Here is a 17,120-nt window from a genome sequence, read left to right as displayed (position 1 = left end):
AACTTTCTGAAGATGGGTGCACGTGGTTTCAGGTGCATGTGTTGGCTTATTGTTGGGGAGCTCTGATGTTATGCTAAGCAAGCTAACAGCTGTTGAATCATGTCTGCTTCCACTGATGTCAGGTACCTGTTGAGTGTGCATGCTTCTACCTAGAAGCTGCTGCTGAGTGCTCTAGAAACTCGGTTCTCAGCTGGCACCTGGGGTGGCAGATGTGCCTTCCATGTGGTACCAATGAGTTCACCTAAGGCAGACTCCTGTCACCCTAGTCTCTGGTGTTGGTGGGTGACTACCGAGTCTCTAGGCCCCACAGCTGTGGCCACCTTTATTGAAGGCAGCTCACCTGGGTCCCCTTCCAGAACTGTGTCAGAGCAGCCTCTGTTCCCTCGTGGCACTTTCAGTTGGAGGAAGTCAGGAGACCGTGGAGAGGCACAGACCTGTGCTCTTCTGCTGCTGATCTCCACAGTCTTTTAAACCTAGTGATTGCCCTTACTGGATAAGCACTCTTGGGAACAAAGACTAGAGTCAGGACAAAGGACTAGAAACAGCAGTCTACTTCATGGTGGTGACTAAGGCTGTGTCTCTGCTGCCCCTCACCACGTCAGCCCATCACACAGTCTTTCTTTTGGGTCCGTGTGTCATTGATGGAAGCCACAGGTGGCACTCATGGACTTGCCTGTACCTGACTTCATGCGTGCATTCACACATGTATTCCAGCTCTAGCACGTTTGCTGGAAATCTTCATCCTTACATGTAAAGACCCTCACAGGGAACTCTGCTTTGAAACATTATTTGAAGACTAGTTATTATCAACTAGCTGGCAGCCTTCTCTTAATCAAAACAATGATGGTGACATGTTCTCTTCTGGTCTGTGTTACTCTTGTCATTAACAAAGTATTATAGACTTGGTGGCTTAAAAACTACACTTGGTCACTGTCAGGTTTGTGGGTCAAAGGTCTCAGGTGGCATGCCTCAGCTTTCTGCCCAATGTCACCCATAGCTGTAATTCAGTTGCTGGGCTGTCCCTCCACCTGGCTCACTTGGGTAGGGCAGAATCCAGTCCCTGTGGTCATAGGAGAGGTCCCGTGTTGTTGCTGGCTATCAGCCAACTGCTCTCAGCTCCCAGAGGCTATACATCTCCTCTGTGTGGTCCCTCCGTCTTCAGAGCCCAGCAGCACATGGGGTGCTTCTCACTGTATCCTGAGAATGCCGAGGTGGTTGGTCATCTCCCTGTGGCGTAAGCCACAGTCACAGGTTCTGGGACTGGGGGCCTTTAGCATCTAGCTTCCTGCACCATGCTTTAGGACCTTCAGTATTTCCTGATTTTTCCTGAGGGTTTCTGTCAGGTGATTGTGTAATTTCATCCTATTAAAGACTTGCGTGAAAAACTCCTGGCTCGAGCGTCTCACGTGGAAGAATTGGAACACCTGCAGCGAGACTTTGAGCAGCGACAGCAACGGGAGAAAACTGAGCACGAGTCTGAACTAGAGCAGCTGCGACTTTACTTTGAAAAGAAGTTGAGGGATGCTGAAAAAAACTACCAGGAGGACCTGACTTTGCTACAGCAGCGGCTGCAGGAGGTGAGGGAGGACTCTGTCCTGGAGTCTGCAGAAATGAGGTAAATACAGCAGTTTTTATCCTGAATGTGTATTTGAAATATGGGAACCTTGAGCTGAACTGAAATCTAGGTTTGGGGGTTTTTTGAGCTTATCTTCAGAAACCAAAATATAGTAAGTATATATGTGTAGCGAAAATTGATTACAGCTGCCCTGACCTTTGACCACCTCAGAGGCATTGCCTCTGCCAAGAAAACGGCACCAGGATTTGTTTCTCTGACAGTGTAGTTTTAATATTTCAATAGTTTTGCCTTCTTTTGTTCTCCCATTTCTGTACAATTAAGCTATTTTTAAATTTTTAATTGAATTTATTGGGATGGAATTGGTTAATAAAACTGTATAGGTTTCAGGTGTACATATCATACATCACTCATGTATTGGTTGTATTTCGTGTTCACCAGCCCTGAAATCTAGTTTTGCTTTTGATTTCATGCCCATGGAGATGAATAACCAGGTTTCCTAGAAACACATTTTTTTTGTTTGGGACTTGGAACAAGAGGGCATTAGAGCTGGGAGCTGAGTCTGATCCTCAGGGCAGGCTGCTGGTGATGTGTAGCAAGTGGGGGCCCGCGCAGGCAGTTGAAGCCTGAGTTATCCCAGGGTCTCTGTGGCTACAACAGCAACTGTGGTTACCATCACAGACATGGTTTAGTTAGTCACGGTGTCTTGTTCTCGATACTAGTAGGATTGCAATGGTGGTCGTTCTAGGGTTCAGATGTGAAAATGCCACGTGTGAGGTTTTCATGGAGTGTTTTTTTCTCTTAGTTCATCCAGCGCAGCTTTAGAAGAAACGTCTGAAAAAGAAAGAAGAGATCACCTTGATCAGCTCAGCTTCCAGCTGGAGCAGTATGAGGTGACAGTCCAGTTTTGATTTAGACACATAATTGACGTGTAGTGTTGTATTGGCCCACGGTGTACAGCGTAATGGTTTGGTATTTGTCCATACTGAGAAATGATCACACAGTAAGTCTAGTTGATATCCATCACCACACAGAATTTTTTTTTCTTTGAGGACTTTTAAAATCTCCTCTCAGCAACTTTCCATACAAGTCTGCAAGCTGTACCTTACATCCCAGGACTGACTTATACCTGGAATTTTGTGACTGTTGCCCACCTCATCTGCCTCTCCCACCCACTCCCTCTGGCACCCACCAATCTGTTCTCTGTATCCATGAGCTCAGTTGATCTTTTTCTAGATTCCACATAAAAGTACAATCATATCTTATTTGTTTTTCTCTATCTGACTTACTTAACTTAGCATAATGGCCTTCGGGTCCATCCAGACTGTCACAGATGGCAAGATTTGATTCCATTTTATGGCTCTCTGAATGTATATACATTCACACACATTCTTTGTCCATTCATCTGTTGATGACAACTTAGGTTGCTATCATATCTTGGCTATAGCAAAAAATGCTATAATAAACCTTAGGGGTACGTATCTTTTCAAATTAGTGTTTTTTATTTTCTTGGATAAATACCCAGAAGCGGAATTTCTGGGTCATAGGCAGCTTCATTTTTAATTTTTTGAGGAAACTCCATACTCTTTTTCATAGTGGGTGGACCAGTCTGCATTCCTACCAACAATGCATGAGGATTTTCTTTTCTCTACGTCCTCACCAGCACTTGTTTGTTGATTTGTTGATGAGAGCCATTCTGACAGGTGTAAGGTGATACCTCATTGTAGTTTTAATTTGCATTTCTCTGAAGATTCAAGAGGTTGTGCATCTTTTCATATGTCTGTTGGATATTTGTATATCCTCTTTGGAGAAGCATCTATTCAGGTCCTCTGCCCATTTTTAATTGGATTGTTTGTGTGGGTTTTTGTTGTTGTTGTTGTTGTTGTTTTGCTGTTAAGTTGTATGAGCCACTTTTTAATCATTGAGAAAGGTTGTGTTTTTTTAATATATTTTATTGATTATACCATTACAGTTGTTCTATTCCCCCCTTCATTCCCTCCCCCCCCGCACACTCCCTCCCCCACCATTCTACCCACCTTAGTTTATAACCACGTGTCTCAAGTTCTTTAGATTCTATATTCCCCCACTATTCTTGCCCTCCCCCCTATCTATTTTCTACCTACTGTCTATGCTATTTTCTGTACCTTCTCCCCCCTTCTCCTCCTCCCACTCCCCTGTTGCTAACCCTCCATGTGTTCTTCATTTCTATGATTCCACTCCTGATCTAGCTGTCCTCTTGGTTTGCTTTTGTTTTAGGTGTGGTTAATAACTGTGAGTTTGCTGTCCTTTCACTGTTCATATTTTTCATCTTCTTTTTCTTAGATAAGTCCCTTTAGCATTTCATATAATAAGGGCTTGGTGATGATGAACTCCTTGAACTTGACCTTATCTGAGAAGCACTTTATCTGTCCTTCCATTCTAAATGAAAGTTTTGCTGGATAAAGCAATCTTGGCTGTAGGTCTTTGGATTTCATGACTTGGAATACTTCTTTCCAGCCCCTTCTTGCCTGGAAGGTCTCTTTTGAGAAATCTGCTGACAGTCTGATGGGTACTCCTTTGTAGGTGACTGTCCCCTTATCCCTTGATGCTTCTAGGATTCTCTCCTTCATTTTAATCTTGGCTAATGTAATGATGATGTGCCTTGGTGTGTTCCTTCTTGGGTCCAACTTCTTTGGGACTCTCTGAGCTTCCTGGATTTCCTGGAAGTCTATTTCCTTTGCCAGACTGCGTAAGTTCTCCTTTATTATTTGTTCAAATAAGTTTTCCACTTGTTGCTGTTTCTTTCCCCCTTCTGGTACCCCTATAATCCGGATGTTGGAACGTTTAAAGATGTCCTGGAGGCTCCTAAGCCTCTCCTCATTGTTTTGAATTCTCATTTCTTCATTCCTTTCTGGTGGGATGTTTTGTTCTTCCTTCTGGTCCATTCCATTGATTTGAGTCCCAGTTTCCTTTCCATCACTATTGGTTTCCTGGACATCTCCCTTCATTGCAATTAGTTTAGCCTTCATATGTTCCTCTAATTTGTGACTATGTTCCTCTAATTTGTGACTATAATCTACCAGTTCTGTGAGCATCCTGATAAATAGTGTCTTGAATTGTGCTTCTGAGAGGCTGGCAATTTCTTGGTCGCTTGGAGTTATTGGCTCTGGGACTTTGAGTTCTTCTTGCGCCATCTTTTTGGCTGTTCGTGCCTATTCTGTAGCAGGATCGGAGCCCTAAGGTGTTCACTAGCGCAGGGCAACTAAGTCGCTGGGTTGTGATGTTGTATGTGGGGGCAGGGTCAAAGAGGGACTATGGCGTCCTGTCTGCTGCCTTCCGCCTCGGCCCTCACCAATGCCGCAGCTGCTGCTGTCACTGGACCCATGTGTTTCGTCCCACTGCACGCGAGTGTGCCACCGCCGTCAGCCCTCGCCCCCTGGGGCCTGTGTGGTCCGTCTCACTGTGCGCGAATGTGCCACCGCGGTCAGTCTGCCCTGCACCCCAACTGGTTCCGGGCTGTCTGCGCGCCTGGGTTGGGGGACCTGTCCTGCCCGACCCTGCTCCGCTGCTGGCTCCGCCCCTCTTACCATCCCCGTTGAACGGTTAGATGTAGTCGGACTTCCGTATAATTCAATTTTCTGTCCTTTGGTTGTGTCTTTGTTTCTCCAAACCTTTGTTGTATTCAAACTTGGTTGTGGGAGAAGGCACAGTGTTTCCACCTATGCCTCCATCTTGGTGGAAGTGAGAATAGTTGTGTTTTAATAATCTTTAATTGAGAAGTGGTATTTCATGTTACAAAATCTGAATTTTTGTCCTTTTCACAAATGCCATCTGTGACATGTCATGTAGAGGAAGGCTTGCTTTGTATCTTGTGGATGAAATGCTCTGGTACCTTGTATGGAGGAGAAGCTTCCCCAAAATTGGAATTATCTTCTGGACACTGGGCCCCTCGTAGTACAGTCTTCCCCTGCTAGGTGAGTGTTCTAGGAACCCATCTGTATAAGTGCACCAGCGGCCATTGTGTGAGGCTGTGTTTGGCCACAGTGAATTTTTTTTGGAAGACTCTTAACATGTTTGCCTGTCTCATGATGGGTGATTTATGAGTGCACCTGCCCACACAGTGCTCAGTGTTCAGCAGTTTTTGACCAAAACCTGCCTGACCCCTGTGCCTTACCTCCCTGTTTACCCCTATTTGGCCCGAGTGACCTTTTTGTTGTTTCCCTGGATGAAAAAATGCCCTCAAAGGGAAACGTTTTGCCGGTGTGGAAGAGGCAAAACAAAAAACGGCAGAAACACTAAAAGGCATCAAAACTGGCAAGTTCACAGATTGTTTTAAGCTGTGGGAAAAAGTCTTGATAGGTCTATTGCATCAACTGGAGAGTAATTTGAAGGCGACTGAAGCTTAAACATGTAAGAATAAATAAACAATTTTTATAAATAAATTTTGAGGGGTTTTGCGTCCCCCTTCGTATTGCTTTGTGGTCTGTTTGTGTGGTTGTTTACAACAAATGTGATTGGATTCAAGGGTATAAATTGGAACCAAATGACCAGGAGAATCTGCTGTCCTGTCCTCGGTACTGCTAGGCTGTCGTCCCGCCTGTCTCAGGCGCAGCTGCCTATGTCTCCATGTGCTCCCCACACTTCTGACAATGGCAGAATGTCACGTTGTGTCTTTTGCTATAAGTTGTATGTTGAGCGTCATTCATCAACTTCTGTGTTCTCGGAGTTACCTCCATGGTATTTACTTCTGTCATTTTAATCTGCGAGGCTGGCACTGTCCACACAGGGTTTTCTGCAATGATGGGAACGTGCCAGTTGGGACGGAGAGGCACACGTGGCTGTGAGCACCTGAGTGTGGCTACGCCTGAGGAGCTGAGGTTTCCTTTTATCGATGACGACCGCTTGAAGTGCCAGTCGCCCCCAGGTCTGGTGGCCACTGTGAGGTGGCAGTGCTCACAGGGGGCGGAGCACCGGTAGTGCAGTGCAGATGTGGTCTGCAGCATGTGAGCACTAGCTTTCGTCTCTGTGTCTGCTGTCCTTAGTTATTTAGGCTCTGTCTCGGTCAGCTCCATCGGCCATAGCAACAGACATGTGTCACCTCGAGGTGCTGGAGGGCGAAGGTCCGAGATCAAAGTATGGGCAGGGCTGGTTTATTAATGAGGTTGGATTTTTTTTTTTACTACTTTACTGACCATTCTTTTTTATGACCTGCCTTTACTGTCATGTCCTTTGCCCTTTTCTTCTGTCCTTTGGATGTCCTCACCCTGCTGGTCTCTGGACGTGACCACTTTCACACGGCTGCCAGCAGGCTCAGGGGTTGGAGTTCGGAGTCCTTCACAGCACTCGCAGCTCTTCACCCCCGTTCTCAGCGTAACTGTGTTTTCCTACATTTTTGCTTTTCATCCATCTGGATCTTAGCTCTTGCCTGGCGGCGGATGTAGGCTCTAAGTTCTTTTTTATTTTCCAAAGGGTGAGTCACCTTCAGGCCTGACTTGTTGAATTTGTCCTTCCAATTTGGAACGTGGCCCTTTTGTGTGCTCAGATGTCACAGGGGCAGGAATCATGAAATTTAGGTTGATGCAACTCCTCCGTGATCTTTTTTTATCCTTACCCAAGGATGTGCTTGTTGATTTTGGGGGGCAGGGCGAGGGGAAGAACATCAGTAGGTTTCTTCCTGTATGTGCTTTGACCGGGGACTAAACCTGCAGTCTATGATGTGCCCGTGGCCTTTAGGTTTATAGGATGATGCTCCAGCCAGCTGAGCCACACCAGCCAGGGCTCCTCTGTGATTTTTGAGGAAATTGGGCTTCCTAGTCGCATTGTGAGGAAGTGTTACAGCATTGAGCCTGCTGCCTTGCCTGCCTGCCTGCCTGCCTTCTTTTCCTCCATGAGGACACTCAGCCAGGCCCCATTATCAGGTCTGCTCACAGCAGCTACCAAAGACCCTGCACCTGGGATCTCTCAAGCAGGCCCAGCATTGCCTCTGGTTGGGAAAGTGCATGGCAAGGAGAGTGGAGGAGGGAGTGAAGAGGCTCAGGAGTAAGTGATGCAGAAGTTCGGGAGCCCACAGCAGAGCGGTGCCCGTTTGACTGAGGCCCTGGCCCATGGGGCCTGTGAAGGATGGAAGGGAGTGGGCGGAGGAGGCCTGACCTGGGAAGGGGAAGTAAGGGCAAGGGGGCCCCAGTGGTCAGGATCTGCCCGGTGTCCATGTGGCTGAGGCTCTGTGTTGGCCCTGTGAGCACAGTGCAGCATGAGGACTCGCTGACTGTGGGCCCTGTGCTTTAGCAGAGCCTGCACTCCTAGGAGCACAGCCAACTGCTTCCCTTTGGATGTGACAGGCAGCACAAGAGGATGAAGTGAGCCTGCATCACATGGGGCATGCCTGGGAGGTGGCGACTAGGCCCCGAGGCAGAGGCTTGCTGAAACATTTTTTCTGTGTGACTTCCCCACAGGAGGACCTGTGTTTGCACACACAGTTAGAAGAAAGCCCCCAGTGCCAACTGGCAGTGCAGCAGGAGGCTGACCTTGCAAGGACCCAGGTGTTGGCACAGCACATGGGGCTCTTGGAAGAGCCCGGCCCAGGTGGGTGCGCCTCAGTGGCCCAGGTGTAATTTGTGGAAGATTGGGAGCTTCCACTGTGATTGACTCTACCTGAGTCATCTGGGTGTGCTGTCCCTTTTCTATGCAGTGCTGGTGGTTGGCTCAAGTTGTCCCCACACAGGGGTCCTGGACTCGAGGGGTGGAGCAGGGCCCTACAGTATCGGGAAAAGGCATGACTGTGCAGTAGCATGAGGGGTAATGAGAGGCTGGGGTGGCCAGGTGGTGACAGATGAAGGAGCTGTGGTCATCCAAGGGTGCTACAGATGGGGACAGGTAGTGACCTTACTGCAGAGAGAGTGGATGTAAGGCCAGAGTCCAGAAGAAGGTGGGACAGCCCTGGGTGTGGGTCCCATTGTGTTCCATGTGGAGCTGAGGAGGCAAGGCAGATGGTCCCACATGAGGGTATGGCGGGGGTCAGGGTCCATGCTGGGTGCTCTGGCATAAGCGTTTGTCTTGGCGCAGTTCCCTCAGAGCTAGAGGGGGCACGACCCTGAGAGCTGAGGTCATGCTGCACTTGGTGTTTATTCCTCACAGTTCTCCTTCCTGCGTAAGAGGTGCTTCATGGCCATTATGCAGCACATTGCAGTCCCTGGGCATGGTGGGCACAGCTGACTACAGTCATCTGCTACCCAAACTGAAGGAGCAGAGTGGACGACTGGGACAGGATTTGTGTAGGGACGGCACAGTGCGGTTCTGTGCACTGACTGCTGGGCTGCCAGTCGTGCCTGCTTGACCACATATGGTCAGATGTCTGAATGTGGGTTTTCCAAATCTGAATGTCTCTTGTTGGAGGCATCTGAATGAAGGTGTCCTGCCCCTGTGTGTGGCTGTCCTTGTGGGCTGTGCCTGACTGTACTTCCTGTGTCTTCCTTCATAGAACTTGCTCGCATGCACCTTCGGGGTGCACAGGACCCGGCCATGGAGTTAGAGACCAAAGTGGCAACAACAGTCTTCAGTTTGGAAACTGATCACAAGGTTAAACTCTCACTGTTTGAGATGGAGCTCCAGGAAGAAATCAATATTTTAAAAATAGAAAACCAGAATTTACACGAGAAGCTGCAGCAGGAAATCCGCCTGAAAGAGGACTTGGAGAAAGTGAGTTGTGAGTGCGTGTGGTCACACTGCTGCCACTCCCATTGTGACCTTGTGGGAGTAGGTGGCACAAGGGCATGGCCAGGAGCAGGATTGGTCAGCGTCTCCCTCAGTTGGAAGGAGCCTGCTTCCCAGGCAAGGCCAGAGCTGTGCTTCCTGTTGCTCCTTCCACCTGTCTCTAGGGGCGGAGGGAATGGCTGGGTAACTCCAGAGGACACAGAGAGGGGCTGGAGCCACGGCCACCTTTAGGCCTCTTCCTCTGGTGGACCACGCAGCTGTGCAGCACCCATAGGACCCTGAGTGATGGGCTTGCTGCTACACTGCTGTGCACAGTGACAGACACACAGATACAAACTCACTGAATTACTGGTGGGCCTCTTTATACAGCAGCACTGTGTAGGAGTAATAGAATTAAGGTGCCTGGGACTTTTTTAAAGTGTGTATGTATGTATTTATTTATTGAGAAAGTAAAGGAGGGAGAAAGAGAGGGAGAGAAACACTGAATGGTTGCCTCCCACACAGGCCCCTGCTGGGGACCGAACCTGCAACTCAGGCATGTGCCCTTGACCGGAAATCAAACCAGCGACCTTTGGCTTTGCAGGATGGTGCCCAACCAACTGAGCTTTGCTGGTCAGGGCTGGAACTTTGAAGGTTTTTCCACATGTGTTTTGACTTGACCACATTTCCTCTGTCATTCTGGCCTTCTGCTCTCAGCCCAGGTTCTTCTCTGTGAAGGCCTTTTTGGATTTTCCTTCTCCAACAAAACAGTTTTCACAGGAAGCTGTTAGTACCTGCAGGTTTGATGACATGCACCTCTCTAAATTAAGGCATTGGTGAGAATGTGGAGCAAAACAGAGGCAAGAATAGAGCTCTGTGGAAGCTGAGCTGGCTGCCTGTGAGCTGAAGCCATCAGACGGGGCTGCCTCAGGCACTCCACCCTGAGGGACAGTGTCTTTTGATTTTTACCATGTGTTTATATGTAAATGTGTGTATGTATTTATTTTCTGGACTGTTGTGTCAATTATTGAGAGAGGTGGTGTGGAATTATTTATTTCTCCCTTTAATTCTGTCCAGTTTTGTTTTAATTGTTTTGAAGCTCTGTTACACACATATGGTGGCTTTGTCATAATTGTACCCTTTTGTCATTAATGAAATATCTATTTTCTCTTCTAGTGAAAACCTACTTCATCTTTTAATAATATTGTCATTCCAACCTCTTTTTGTATTTTGTTTGCATGCTGTACCTTGTTTTATCCATTTTAATTTTAAAAAAATTTTTTAAAAGATTTATTTTTAGAGAGAGGGGAAGGGAAGGAGAAAGAGAGGAAGAGAAGCATCAATGTGTGGTTGCCTCCGTGCACCCCACACTGGGGACCTGACCTGCAACCCAGGCATGTGCCCTGACTGGGAATAGACCTGGTGACCCTCTGGTTCGGAGACTGGCACTCAATCCACTGAACCACACCAGCCAGGGCTCCGTTTTTACTTTTAATCTATTGAAAGAAACTACCTGAACTTAGTGTCCAACCCCACAGGTTAAGGGCTGAGTCCCACAAGACAACCCTTTTTTCAGAGGCTAGTCTCAAGTGTTGGGTCCCCAAGTATACACCCTTCTGTCTGACTTAGCTACAAGGTCAGAATGTTCCCACCGTCACCATCCCCCTTCAGGTTTAGTCATTGCTAGAGCAGCTCCCAGAACTCAGGGAAACAGTCACTTGCTGTCATCAGTTTATTACAAAGGACTTAAACAAGAACAACCAGAAGGAGGTGAGGCACAGGGCAAGATGGGGATGGCCTGCAGCTTTTGTGCTCCCGGCACCTCGGGCCAGCACCCACATGCTGCCCAACCCAGAGGCTCTCCTGACCTCTCCGGCTGAGGGGTGTTGTAGAGGTTCTGTTACACCGGCGCGATTGATGCAGTTGCTGGCCTTTGGTCATTGAAATCGATTTCCAGCTGTTTCCTCTCCCTGCAGGTCCGTGTGGGGCTAGAAGGTCCAGTCTTCTAATCACAGGGAGGTCTTTCTGGAGACCAGCCCCCACCCCAAAGCTAAGTAGGGCTCCCAGCCACCATTCTTCTCACTGGTATGTGAGATCCTCTTAGCGTGCTGCACAGATGCCAAGGGTTTAAGCAGCTGTGTCCGCAGTAGGGGATAAAGGCCACGTACTTACTGTTCACTGTATTACACATATGTACAGCATATAGTTGGATATTTTTAAAAGTTCATTCTGATGAACCCCACCTTTTAATCGGAGTGCGTACTCTGTCACTTTTTCGTGTTATTGATATGGGTGGACTGAGGTCTGCCATTTTATCGAGTTTCTACAGGTCCATCTGATTTTCCTGTGTCTCTTTTCTTCCTCTGCCTTTTGGATTTTTGGAATACTTTTTAGAGTTAATTTTAATGTATTTGTTGATGTCTGAGTTGAGTCTCTTGCACTGCTTTTTTTAAATGTAGTTTATTGATTATACTATTACAGTTGTCCAGTTTTCCCCACTTATTCCCCTTTGCCCTGTACCCCACCTCCCTCCAGGATTCCCCTACCTTAGTTCATGTCCGTGGGGCATACATATAAGTTCTTTGGCTTCATTTCCTATACTATCCTTAACCTCCCCCTGTCTATTCTGTACTTATAATTTATGCTTCTTATTCTCTGCACTTTTCCTGCCACTCTCCCCTTTCCTCCTCCCCACTGATAACCCTCCATGTGATCTCCATTTCTGTGATTCTGTTCCTGTTCCAGTTGTTTGCTTAGTTTTTTGTTTTGGGGGTTTTTTTTTTAGGTTCAGTTGTTGATATTTGTGAGTTTGGTGTCATTTTACTGTTCATATTTTTGGTCTTCTTTTTCTTAGATAAGTCCCTTTAACATTTCATATAATAAGGGCTTGGTGATGATGAACTCCTTGAACTTGACCTTATCTGAGGAGCACTTTATCTGCCCTTCCATTCTAAATAAAAGCTTTGCTGTGTAGAGTCATCTTGGATGTAGGTCTTTGCCTTTCATGACTTGGAATACTTTTCCCCAGCCCCTTCTTGCCTGTAAGGTTTCTTTTGAGAAATCACCTGGTAAGCAGGGGTGTGCTACCTTTTGGGGTCTCTACGCCACACTGGAAGAGGAGTTGTTTGGGGCCACACAGTAAATACATTGCCACAAGTAATCACAAAAAAAATCTCATAATGTTTTAAGTAAATTTACGATTTCGTGTTGGGCTGCGGTCACAGCCATCCTGGGCCGCATGCAGCCTGTGGGCTGCAGTTTGGACACCTCTGGTTACAATAGACATTGGTAACATTTGTGACTTTTCAGGCTTCTCAGAGTTAGCATTACACTGTTTCATATTCAGTATAAGAAGTTATAATTGTGTAGGTGCGTTTACTATCTCCTCTCTGTCATTTATGCTCTCATTTTCATATGTATTAAATCTACCTGTGTTGTAAATTCTGTAGTATGTTTTGCTTTGAAGAGTCATACATACTTGAAAGAAATTAAGGATAAATAGTCTTCCATTTACCATTTACAGTGTTCTTCATTTCTCCCCAAAGGTCTGAGTTTGCAACTGGTAGGATCCTTTCAGCCTAAAGAATCGTCATTAGCATTTCATGTTGTACAGATCTTCACATGTTTTTTCTTAGCTGAAAAGTCTTAATTTCATCTGAAGATGACACATACAGAAGTCTGAGTTGACTGCTTTTTGTTGAGGACTTGAGGGCATTGTTCCTTGTGGCCTTGTGTCTGATGAGAGAAGTCAGTCAGTGTTCAAATCAGTATTTCCCCGAATGTCACATGTCATTTTCTTTAGACTCCTTCAAAGATTTGTCTCTTTGTTTCCTTCTCAGTCATTTTAGTATGAATGCCTAGGCGTGATTTTCTTTGACATTTTTTTCTCTCATTACAGTCTGAAAATTAGTACCTAAAATTAACTGGGAATATTTGAGAAAAGGAAACAGGGATCCTAAAAAGAAAATTAGTTACCTTAAAAAAAACTTATACTACCCAGTCAATGTATGTGCCTGGGTTGTAGACCAGTCCCCTGTTGGGGTGTGAACCAATCAATGTTTCTCTTACACATCAGTGTTTTTCTGTCTTTCTCCGCCCCCTTCCCCTTTCTCTGAAAAATAAATAAAATCTTTAAAAAAAAACCTTATAGTAGATTGACCTCATATTTTCTTATTTAATGGTGATGTTATTGAAATGATGGTCTTTTAATAATGGGAAATTCTGTACATTTATGTCTTTCCCCAAATTTGGGAAACTGTCATCAAGTATTTTCTTCAGTTTTTTAATCTCTGCCCTCTTCTTCTCTTTCCTTTTAAAAATATTTTATTTATTTATCTTTAGAGGGGAAGGGAAGGAGAGAGAGAGAAATATCAGTGTGTGATTGCCTGTCATGTGTCCCCTGATGGGAACTGGTCTGCAACCCAGGCATGTGCCTTGACTGGGAATTGAACCACAATCCTTTGGTTTGCAGGCCTGAGCTCAATCCACTGAGCTACACCAGCCAGGGCTTTTCTTTCCTTTTAGAACTCCATTAACATGAATGCTGTATCATTTGGTTTCTGAGGTTCCATTCATGTCATTTTTTCTAATCTTTTTCCTTTCCTTGTTGGTTAAATTCTGTTCATCTTCAAGTTAGTGACTCTTTTTTTAAAATTTTTTAAAAAGATTTTATTTATTTATTTATCTTTAGAAGGGAAGGAGAGAAACATCAATGTATGGTTGCCTTTTGTCCGTCCCCTGCTGGGAGTTGGCCTGCAGGGAACTGGCTTGCAACCCAGGCATGTGCCCTGACTGGGAATTGAACTGTGATCCTCTGGTTTGCAGGTCCTCTGGTTTGCAGGCCCGCGCTCAATCCACTGAGCTACGCCAGCCAGGGCTTAAATTTTTTATTTATTTATTTTTAGAGAGAGCGGACAGGAAGGAGAGAGGGAGAGAAACATCAATGTGTGGTTGCCTTTCATGTGTCCCCCCTGGGGACCCGGCCTGCATCCCAGGCATGTGCCCTGACTGGGAATCGAACCGGCGACCCCTTGCTTCACAGGCCTGCACTCAATCCACTGAGCTACACTAGCCGGGCAAGTTAGTGACTCTTGTCATCAACTTTTAAGTCCATCTGTTGAATTTAAAATTTTAGATAGTGTATTTTTGTATTGTAGACTTTCCATTTTGTTATTTTTAATAGTCTGTTTTCTTTGCTACAATTTCCTATTCTTTTATTCATTGTGAGCATATTTTCCTTTATGTTCATAAATGCAGTCATGATAGCTGCTTTAAAACTTGTTTGCTGCCCTGGCTGGTGTAGCTCAGTGGATTGAGAGTGGGCCTGCGACTCAGAAGATCGCGGTTCGATTCTCAGTCAGGGCACATGACTGGGTTGCAGGCCAGTTCCCTGCAGGCCAACTCCCAGCAGGGGACGCACGAAAGGCAACCATACATTGATGTTTCTCTCCCTCTCTCCTTCCCTTCCCCTCTAAAGATAAATAAATAAAATATTAAAAAAAAAAAACTTGTTTGCTAATTTCAACATTTGTGTTATCTTGGAGTTCTGCATTGATTGTATTTTTTCCTTAGCATGAGTCATATTTCCTCTTTGTTTTGTATATTAATAATTTTTGGACTGGATATTGGACATTGTGGAGACTCTGGATTCTGTTATGTTCCTCTGAAGAGTAATGATTTAAGTTTCAGTAAGCAGTTAACCTGGCTAGAGTCAGACTCCACACTCCATCTTCTCTGTGCAGACTGAAGTGCACTGTTCCGTTCTTTTAGTCTTTGCTGGCCTGCCCTGGGAGCTTGCCCACACACGTGTTGGTCAGGCATGAGCCTGAGCTTAGGATTTGTTTTTGTTTGTTTTTCAGATTTTGCAGCTCTTCTCTGAGTTTGTCCTAATGCACTTTCCTCTCTCAACTTTCCAGTCCCTCTGTACAAACAAGTAAGATGATGGGCTTCCTGTGAGCACAGTGCAGATGGTCAGTCACCTAGTGCCATTTCACTTTCTAGGCCTTTGGCTAGTTTTTTGTGTTTTATCCAGAGTTCAGAGTTGTTATCTCTGGGAAGGTTGGTTTAATTAGAACTTCTGAGCCATCACCAGGGACAGGGCCCTGAACTGTATTTTTAATAATTTTTAAATAGGGAGTTGAAGTCAGTCTTACATACTTGTTTAGGTTTTGTTTAGTTTTAGGTTATGTTCAGTAGTTTGTTGACCTACTTTCTTTCTCTTTTTCTTTGAAAGCCAGGATATTTGCCTACCTTTAGCTTTCTGATTCATTCTACATTTGATAAGATACCTTTAAAAGTAGTAGTTTTAGCTCACCAGCCCCTTGCTCACATTCCTATATATCTTGGAATATAAATTGTGCAGGTCCAGAGACTTGAACTCAGGACACTGTCTGCTGCTGTCATCTTCCTTAGAATTCTTATCTCCTGGCTCTGTCGGGACCATTGGCCTCTTCCTAGACAGAAGACCCATGGCATGTCAGATTTTCCCCTGTTTCTGGTCTTGGTGCAAGAGAGAAGGCCTCCAGCTCATCTTTGTGTTCAGTTCACTTACTCCAGACATAAAGAGCAGTCGGTTCCATGTGTCAGGATGTGGACACCTTTTACTTGAACAAGTAGTTTTAAGTTTGTTCATTTCAGGTTCCTTCTATTCCCATCAACACAAGAAGTAGTCTTGTTGCTCTGCTCAGCATAGTGCCTATATGTCATAGAAGCTTCTCTGTTTTCAGAGATGGATTTGGATTTTTCTGCCAATAACTTTTTCCTTTGATTTCTTCCCTCTTAAATACAATTGTTATCTACAGGTAAAGCATAATTTAGTTGAAGATCACCAGGAAGAACTAAGGAAAGCTAAGGATCAGATTGAGCTAATGAAACAAGAACTTAAAGAAAGAGAAGCAGAGTGGAAAGGTACAAGTGAAGCCCTAAGGAGAGGAGCTGAGGAGAAGTTAACTCTCATGCTCCTGGACCTGAGAGAACAGGCTGAATTGGAAAAACAGTCAATAATAAACAAGTTCGAGCTCCGAGAAATGGAAATGAAGCAACTGCAGGATCAGCAGGCGGCCCAGATCTTGGACCTGGAGAGGTCCCTGGTGGAGCAGCAGGGCCGCCTGCAGCAGCTGGAACTGGGCCTCACTGGGGACGAGTCTCTGCACTGTGGCCAGGTGCCAAGCAGTGGTCTGGCTCCTGGGGACCAGGACCAGGGGCATGCTATACTTCATTTGAAGGAGGACTGTGACCTCCAGCTGATGCTGGCCCAAAGCAGGTCAGTGACACTTTTCTATCAGTCTGTTAGTATGGAGCTGTCTGCTAGGTTCCCGCGTGATATCTGACACCTGGCAGAGGGCGGGAGGCAGATGTCCTGAGAAGACATGCTATGGCTCTCAGTGATATCCTGAATCTTGGACATTTGTTTCTTACCTTACAATGAGGACGGGACACGTAGCTCTGAAACAAGACATGCTGGCAGAAGCAATGTCCAAGTCCTTCTGGTGGAGTTAAATGGGTGCTCATGCACATGCATCTTTCACGTCGTTTTCGTTATTTGTTTGCATGTTTTAAAATTTCAGTTGCATAACCCTGGACCTCATTTATTATAGGGACATGCAGTTTACCTACATGAGCTTTCTGTGTTCTTTAAACATATTTTTTAAAAGTAAATATGTTTACTAAAATATATACATCTAGAGGTTTTAAATAGATTTAGAATGTGATTTGGTTCTTCTTTGTTGGTGCCCACTGTTTCTGCAAACCTAGCCTGTCATGGGCTGCGGTTTCTGTGAGTGTTGGGTTTGGTGGATGTGCTGTTGCTTCTGCCTCTCATGTGTCAGCTCCTCACCAACGTCATGAGGAGGGTTCAAGAGCTTCTGCTCTGGACTTGAGT

General features: G+C 45.7%; 1 protein-coding gene across 7 annotated transcripts in view; it reads left to right on the top strand.

The window, feature by feature from the left end:
* The window catches only part of PCNT (pericentrin), a 121,048-nt gene that overhangs the window by 26,021 nt on the left and 77,907 nt on the right, over window positions 1-17,120 (top strand). For all 7 annotated transcript variants that reach the window (XM_037065155.1, XM_037065153.1, XM_037065156.1 and 4 more), the window contains exons 10-14: window positions 1,372-1,615; window positions 2,379-2,466; window positions 8,005-8,134; window positions 9,030-9,247; window positions 16,042-16,502. In XM_037065155.1, coding sequence (XP_036921050.1) covers window positions 1,372-1,615; window positions 2,379-2,466; window positions 8,005-8,134; window positions 9,030-9,247; window positions 16,042-16,502 — 1,141 coding nt within the window. The remainder of the gene's footprint in view (window positions 1-1,371; window positions 1,616-2,378; window positions 2,467-8,004; window positions 8,135-9,029; window positions 9,248-16,041; window positions 16,503-17,120) is intronic.

The sequence above is a fragment of the Sturnira hondurensis genome, unplaced genomic scaffold, assembly GCF_014824575.4.
Source record: "Sturnira hondurensis isolate 20B ecotype Veracruz unplaced genomic scaffold, ASM1482457v3 Scaffold0015596, whole genome shotgun sequence".
Classification (NCBI taxonomy): Eukaryota; Metazoa; Chordata; class Mammalia; order Chiroptera; family Phyllostomidae; genus Sturnira; species Sturnira hondurensis.
Note: the sequence above shows the minus strand (reverse complement) of the source record. Positions and strands in the feature narration are given on the sequence as shown.